Below are 8149 nucleotides of genomic sequence, written 5' to 3' on the forward strand. Positions count from 1 at the left end.
CAGAAGGCTCCAGGTTCAAAATCTGAACCCCGGACAGTGGCTGCCAGACACAGTTGAGGAATACTGAGCCAGTATAAGGTAGCGCTCTCCTCTCCCTGCCTTTCTCTCTTGCAAGACGCCACCACGACCTTCAAAAGCGCTCTAGCGTGCGCAACCTCCGGCCTGGCATCCCTGGGCGAGATCCCCTCTCCACCCTCCTCTCCAACGCTCGCCCGGAGCCAGATCCCTTGCCTTTGGCACGACATCCCCCCCCCAAAAAAAACCACCAAACCAAAACCCCAAGGAGCCCGACCCTCTGACACCGAAGGCAGAGAGAGAGACAGCCAGCAGAACAGGGTGTGGGTGTTTCTCGCCGCTTGCACGTCGCTGCTGCTGCTTTTTAGAAAAGGAGAAGAGGGAAGGCGACGAGGAGAGGCGGGTCCTCTTTCCCCAAAAGCAACCTTTGCAAAATTGCAAAGGAGAGATCGGCGGACCCCCCTTCGCTTTGCCGCCTGCAGAAGGACCTTGGCAGAAATCTAATGAAGCACCCAAGGGTGGGGGGGCACATGGCGGCAGGCAACGCCCCCTTCCCCTTTTTCAGGAATTTACACGCGGCTTTTGGGGGCCGAGTGGGGGAATGAGAGAGGGGAGAATCGGCCGGCCAGGCGCAAGCGAGCGCCACGCACGCACACTTTCCCAATAAAAGGCGCCCGGCCCTGCAACCTCCCCAAAATGCGCACGCCGATACCCGCCCCCGCCGATGCGCCCACCATGTGCGCTCCCCGCGAACGTGCGTGAGTGAGCCGGGGGGGGGAGCTAAATCGGATCCCCAAGAAAGCGATCCCGAACCTGCGCCTCCTCCCTCCTGGTCATTACCTGGATCCTGGGATCCACTTCTTCCTCTTCTTCCGGCTGCTGCGGGGGCTGGTCGGCGTCCTCCGCCTTGGTCCTCCGAGTTGTAGGATCCATGTTGGTGGTGGCGACGTGGGTGGGGGGATCCTTCTGTGCCCAAGGAGGGAGGATCTGGCTGATCCTTCTGAGCTGCTGTTGTTGTTGTGGCTTTCTTTTTCCTTCCCTGCAGAGGGTCTTCGCCAGTATCCTCCCGAGGAAGGAGAAGGGGCGTTTGCAGCAGCCACCCCCCTCGCCGCCTGCGCTTTGCGCGCCTCGTTCGTCGCAAGCCGCCGCTCCGTTAGGCGGAGAGGAAAGGAAACGCGCCTCGCCCCCTGGCAGCCTGCAGCATCAGCGGCTGCCGTCGCCAAGCGGCGCTCGCTGACACTCAGGCATGGTCCGCCTCCTTCCGACGCTGCTAAATCAGAGGCCCTGCTTTTTTTAAAAAATAAAAATAAAAAAATTCCATTATCCACTTTGCAATCTCCCTCCCAGCTCAGCATTTCCTCCCCTTCTGTTATATTAAAAGGAAATAGGAACAGGTGTGGTGGTGGGGAGGTTTGAAAATAGGTCAAGCTTCACGGAAGAGTCTTTGCTGCTTTTATGTTCCTGGGATATTGTGTGTGTGTGTGATGTAATTTGCAGCAATCTACTAAGGCACGCACCTTAAACACCGGTTAATGGTGGATTTATTTCAGCACATCCACGACACAATGGGGATCCAATGCAAGTGGGAGACTTCTTGCAAGTGTTGCTTGCGCCCCAACACCTAGCTGTTGCAAATTTCCCTGTGAATGTCACCTTCGTTTCCCAATGCTCTTGTGGCGCGCACTGAAAAATGTCACCAGGAAGTCGCACAAGTGTTGCCAAGGGACGCCCGCATTCTGTTAACACCCTACCGTAAGGGCTGGATCAGGCCAGTGGCCCATTTGTTCCACCATCCTGTTTTCACGGAGGCTGTCTAGATACCCTTCGGGATGCCCGAAAGCAGGACCACAGTGCCACTCCTCTCAACGATCCTGAGATTCCCAGCAACTCCAAGACACAATTCTTCCTACGGTGGAAATACAACAGAGCCATTACGTTTAGGAGCTGTTGATAGCCTCACCCTTCTTGAATTTATCGAATCCATTTTTTTAAAGCCATACACATTCATGGATCACAGTCACTAAGTAACTATTTTCACGTTTCCCCCCTCAATAAAAAAACAACGAAGAGCCTTAGAGCCTTGTGACACCTTGAAGACTATTTTTTTAATGGCATATAAGCTTTTGTGTACTTCATGCATGAAGAGTTACCTTCAGTTGACTGGCAAGTATGATTACTTATTTCAAAAAAAATATGTATGGTTTGACTGGAAAAAACAAACCACAAAACTCTCATCATTCGTCTCATTTATACTGTTTCAAGGTGACTTACACAATAAAAATGAATATAACACAGACATTAAAATCATATACAATAACAAACAAAAACTCACATACTTATCCAAAATAGAGGAACAAGTACCGCCCAGTCCTCTCTCTCCTCACCTCTGATCTCCGAGAACTAGAAGAGGCCTGAAAAGGGCAGAGGAGAGGCTCGCTGCACGCAGGCACAGTCTCCAATTGTTTGGGTAAAAGCCCTGGAGAGGAGGGGACTTATACGACTGTGAGGAGGTGGGGACTTTCAGTCTTGGCAACTGGTTTTCATGGAGCGAGACCACCAGGAATGAGCTGCTCTGCTCATTAGGCCTGACACTCAACCAAGTTTGTGAAGGTTGTGCTTTTGCTAAAAAAGCGTTAACTCTGAACTGTGCGATTACTGACCAGCACACTTCTGTGACACAGCACAGCCCAGGCAGCAGGCAATTGTCAGGGATGTTGGGGTTGTGGTCCAGCAATGTTTGGGAGGCAACAGGTTCCCCCTGCCTGTACTACGGGGGGAGAAATAAGCTGTGGATTAAATCAATGATGGTGCTTCTTAAATGCAAGTAGTGTTTCGATGCAAGCTACGAAATGCCAGCAGTTTGGATTCACATTTCGGTGCATGACTGCTGGGAAGTTTTGAATGAAGAGTGGGAACATCGTGACCAGTTCAGAGCGTGTTGAATCAGTGACCTCAAGGTCAGGCCAAAGTACTGCCAAGCCACTTATTTGGCTTACTCAGGGACACAGGTGTCTTACCTGCCTTAGAAAACCCATCTGCAGTTCAGGCTTGCTGGGCAGGATACATTGCAGGAAATGTCACTGTGTTTCCATCCGCTGGGCACAGAGGCTGGCAGGGTGCCTTCTAAACACATCATCATACTGTACATTTAAAGCACACAGCTTCTTGCCAAAGAATCCTAGGAACTGTCCTTCATTAAGGGGGCTGGGAACGGTAGCTCCATGCAGGGCAAACTACAGCTCCCGGGATTCTTTTGAGGAAAGTGCTGTGCTTTTGCTGTATATACAGTCGTGCCTTGGAAGTCGAATCTGTTCCAGAAATCCGTTCGACTTTCAAAACGTTCGAAAACCAAATCACGGCTTCTGACTGGCTGCAGGAACCTCCTGCAGCCAATCGGAAGCCACAAAAGGCCTGTCAGACATTCGGCTTCCAAAAAAATAGTTCGCAAGCCGGAACACTCATTTCCAGGTTCGCGGCGTTCGGGAGCCAAAATGTTCGAGAACTAAGCTGTTTGAAAACCAAGGTATGACTGTAGGAAATTATTATTATTATTATTATTATTATTATTATTATTATTATTATTATTACCCCGCCCATCTGGCTGGGTTTCCTCAGCTACTCTGGGTGGCTAATAGAATATGATTAATAAGAATAAAAGTGATAAAATATCAAACATCAGAAACTTCCCCAAAGAGGGATGCCTTCAGATGTCTTCTAAAAGTAAAATAGTTGTTTATGTCTTTGACATCTGATGGGAGGGCATTCCACAGGGCAGGCGCCACTACCGAGAAGGCCCTCTGCTTGGTTCCCTGTAACATCATCTTTTGCATTGAGGGAACCACCAGAAGGCCCTTGGTGCTGGAGCTCAGTGTCTGGGCAGAACAATGGGGGTGGAGATGCTCCTTCAGGTAAACTGGACCGAGGCCGTTTAGGGCTTTGAAGGTCAGCACCAACACTTTGAATTGTGCTCGGAAACGTACTGGGAGCCAATGCAGGTCTTTCAGGACTGGTGTTATATGGTTACTGAATAGGATTGATTGCCAGCTGTTGAACTGGGCTGACCTCGGTCTCTGTCCCTTTAACCACATTCTCCCCCTGCCCTGCGATAAGCAGAACAGTCTCTGCTTAGCTCCTTGCACTGAGAAGTGGCAGCCTCACCATCAGGGCAGGACTTGGAGGCAGAGGTCTAGGGACCTACTCAGCAGAACAGCCGGCCACCAAACACCACAGGCTGAAAGATCACTAAGTCCAGAGTCTAAAAGGACCCAAGCAATTTCTACATCTCAAACCTCTACTAAGAAAATGGGAGCAAGCAAAGCCAGGCTTTTGTTGTTGCTACTGCTGCTTCCTCTCTCTCTCCACTTGGTAATAATCTTGTGGTCTATCATCTTCCTCTTTCTTTGCTCATCCTAACCCTGAGGTTCCAGAAAGGCCCACGGCAGACCTCTCTCCCTTTGCAGACAAGCTGCAGATGTGCACACAACCGATTGTGAAGTCACAAGCTGCACCAGAATGATGGTGGCTTTGGGTGCTAGGAAACAGCTAGATGGCTTCAGGGTGGCAGAGGCAGCAGGTGTGCAAAAAGCGCCTCCGCCGACCTTGACAACTCAGTCAAGGGCAAGCCTTGAAGCTCGAGGGGCAGCTGCTGGATCTGGTTTGTGCGTTTCAGTCGCCGCAGCTCAGTCCAAGAGCGAAAGGCTCTCCCTGGGTGGTGGTGGTTTTAAAAGGCCCCTCAACACACTCAGCATGTGTAAGAATAGCCGGTGTGCTGTTAATGGACAGCAACGAAGTGAGCTAACCTTGATATGTTGCCACCGGCTCCCTCCTTAAATCGGCATTTAAATCCCACAGAGAAAGGAAAGCCAACAGCGAACGTCTGATCAGCGTCAGCTCTGAATTGAGTAGCTAGGGTTGTTGCGGACAGTGATGATAGCAGCAATCGGTGCTTTTTTCCGGGGGGGACGCATACCCCTAAACATTTGGTGAATATTTGTACTTTTGTCCATTTACTGTATTTATTTTTCTCAATTTGAACTATAAAATGGTGATTTTCTTGAGTCAAAATGAGAGTACCCCTAAACATTTTTAAAGAGAAAAGGCAGCAATAATCAAAATCATAATATGTGCCAATGTAGCGTTTGAAATTAGCCAGGCGCCAGGCGCATTTTGCACCTGGCTATTGGCCACTTGCGACCAAGCGAAGATGCCTGGGAGCCAGGATGGTGCCAAACATCTCCACCATCTGGAGGTGCATGCGTGGGAGCTGGACTGTTTTCACGCACTATTACCATGTCCTGTAGAATTTGATCAGTTATATTTTATCTGCCCAATCAGAATGAATTCCGGGAACCAAAATGCTTTTTCTGTGCACCCTGAGCAGGAGCGGCGAACGTTACAGTGAATTGTTGTAATTTCTCTCCCCCGTCCCGCCCCGCTCACAGTTTTGAAGAAAATTCTTCCACTATGAATGGTCCACGGCACCATTAAGAGAAAGAATTTTCACCTGCTGTTATAATTGTTCTCTCTGTGAAACAGATGTTTTATATTTATGAAAAAATAACAGAGGTGCTGTATGGAAGGAAGCTACAAAGGCTAGCTGTGGGACTGGATCAACATCAAGAGAAGAATGGAGAGGAGATTAAAGAAGAATGAAGTAATGGACATATGCTTGCAACAGGAGCGGGAAACCGAATTATTTTAAGGAATTGTATTAAATTTAAATAATTTGGAGGATTCATAATACTTTGGAAAATCAATAAAAATAATACTAAAAAATAATTATCATTCCCTCTGATTTATATACATCAAAAAATGAAATAATAATAACAATGTTTACCAAAAACAACAGCAACAACCACGGCTCTGCTTCAGATACTTGTTAGGAACAAATGAGACCTGAAGCAAAATGTTGAAATGTGAAGTGTTCTGCCCAGCATGCTAGCCAGCCAGCCAGGCTTCCCTCTTTCAGAACACTCCGTTCCATCCTGTCATACAGAAATTCAGCATTCTGTGCCTACTGAACACAGTCCTCATGGGGCTGTTTCTGGGTTCCCCCCTTTAGAGCTCCTCCATCTATTACTGTACTTCTGCAAATCTTGGGGTTCCCCCCACCCTACTAATACCTTCCGTGTGTGTGTGTGTGTGTGTGTGTGTGTGTGTGTGTGTGTGTGGTGCTGTTTTGACTACATAGGGACCCTGCTAGAGCTGGATCACAAGGGCACAGGTCAGTGGACTAAATGACAGGGCCAATATGGCTGGCAAGAGCAGTGCTGCCGCAGAAATAGGTGAAGATCCAAACATTGGCCACTGTTAATTCTCCAAAATGTCTCTGGGTCCCACTTACCTCCAGAAGCATTCCTAGAAAGTAAAAAGGAGGAGGAGGAGGAGGAGGAGGAGGAGGAGGAGTTGTTGTTTCAGGGACTGCTAGGGACAGGGCTTTCATTCCTAAAAAAAAAAAAGCTAAACAACTTTGACCTGAACCCCCCAAAACGGGGGTAGATCACTGCCAGTTTTTAACTCTGTGAGTAGGTGCTTTTCCTGGAAGAGACTGCGGCCAAGATGGCGGAAGTGGAGCAGAAGAAGAAGCATACTTTCCGGAAGTTCACCTATCGCGGTGTTGACCTGGACCAGCTCCTCGACATGTCCTACGAGCAGCTGATGCAGCTGTACAGCGCCCGCCAGCGCCGGCAGCTCAACTGTGGCCTGCGCCGCAAGCAGCACTCCCTCCTCAAGCAGCTGCGCAAGGCCAAGAAAGAGAAACCCAAGGCCCACGGAGAAACCAGAGGTGGTCAAGACCCACCTGCGAGACGTGGTTATCCTTCCAGAAATGGTGGACAGCATGGTTGGTGTGTACAATGGGAAGACCTTCAACCAGGTGGAAATCAAGCCTGAAATGATTGGCCACTATTTGGGAGAATTCTCCATCACTTACAAGCCCGTTAAGCATGGCTGACCTAGAATCGGGGCCACCCACTCCTCTCGGTTCATTCCTCTGAAGTAAGGGGTCCGGGGATTTGGGAAGAGTTGTGTCTCTCATGTAAATGAAAGGGTTTCCCAAGAACAACAACAATAATAATAAAAACTCTGTGAGTAGATCGCAGTCTCTTGGGAGTCTAATCTTTTTTCGAAACGTCTTACAGAAATTGCCATTGTTCCCTCACTGTGAGAAGTGAGGTTACAGGGAACCAGGCAAGAGGGCCTTCTCGGTGGTGGCACCCGTCCTGTGGAATGCCCTCCCATCAAGGAAATAAACAACTACCTGACTTTTAGGAGACATCTGAAGTCAGCCCTGTTTAGAGAAGTTTTAAATGTTTGATGTTTTATTGTGTTTTTAATATTTTGTTGAGAGCCGCCCAGAGTGGCTGGGGAAACCCAGCCAGCTGGGCGGGGTATAAATAAGTTGTTGTTGTTGTTGTTGTTGTTGTTGTTGTTGTTGTTGTTGTTGTTGTTGTTGTTGTTAGGACAGTGACAGGAAGGAGCAGAGAGAAAGTTGTTTTTTCGGGTGTGGGAGTGCGAGCATTTTGCCCAGGGGACCATGCAAACATTGCAACACCGCTGCGTAAGGATCTACACTTGGTGGATTAGTTTGCTATCTGTATTTTGGAATATCTGGATGGAGAACACCTCTGTCACATGCACAGAAAGCAAGGCGGCTTCAGGAGGAGAATTGCAAAATGCAGACCCTCCAAGTGTCCCTATTTTCCAGGGACAGTCCCAGATTTACATAAGCCGTCCTGGTTTCTGATTTAATCCCGGAATGTCCTTTTCCTTAGCTTAGGACGTCCCTATTTTCATCAGAGAAAGGTTGGTGGGTGTGCAAATGTTTGCGAGCAGTGTGGCACCAGAAGCATGCTGAAAACTGCTGCATCCAGTGTTTAACAACTTCAGCACATTCCAAAGCAATGTCACTGCAGCTTATCTTTGCCCAGTAAGCTATCAGCAGGCAGAACCGAAAAGAAGGGATCATACCCACCGATAACAGGCTTCCCCGATAAAGCAGCTAAAGAGTTCAAACAATGGAGACCACTGAAATGCCAAAACTGACCGGAAAGCTCAGGAACCAAAAAGATCGAAACTTCAATAAAGAATGGGGGAAATATATAATTGATTTAGGAGACTACTGTAAGCAGATGAA

The 8149-nt window shown here is 48.6% G+C and overlaps 1 protein-coding gene and 1 pseudogene across 1 annotated transcript in view; one reads left to right on the forward strand and one right to left on the reverse strand.

Annotated features, from left to right (window-relative positions):
• Positions 1-1496, reverse strand: part of SH3BP5 (SH3 domain binding protein 5) — a 55558-nt gene extending 54062 nt beyond the window's left edge. Inside the window, exon 1 of the mRNA XM_035129931.3 lies at positions 856-1496. Within this exon, the coding sequence (XP_034985822.3) occupies positions 856-948 (93 nt within the window). The 5' untranslated portion in view covers positions 949-1496. The remainder of the gene's footprint in view (positions 1-855) is intronic.
• Positions 1497-6548: 5052 nt separating this feature from the next.
• LOC118092039 (small ribosomal subunit protein uS19 pseudogene) lies at positions 6549-7015 on the forward strand (annotated as a pseudogene).
• Positions 7016-8149: the final 1134 nt, after the last annotated feature.

This window comes from Zootoca vivipara, chromosome 11, assembly GCF_965207765.1.
Source record: "Zootoca vivipara chromosome 11, rZooViv2.hap1.1, whole genome shotgun sequence".
Lineage (NCBI taxonomy): Eukaryota > Metazoa > Chordata > Lepidosauria > Squamata > Lacertidae > Zootoca > Zootoca vivipara.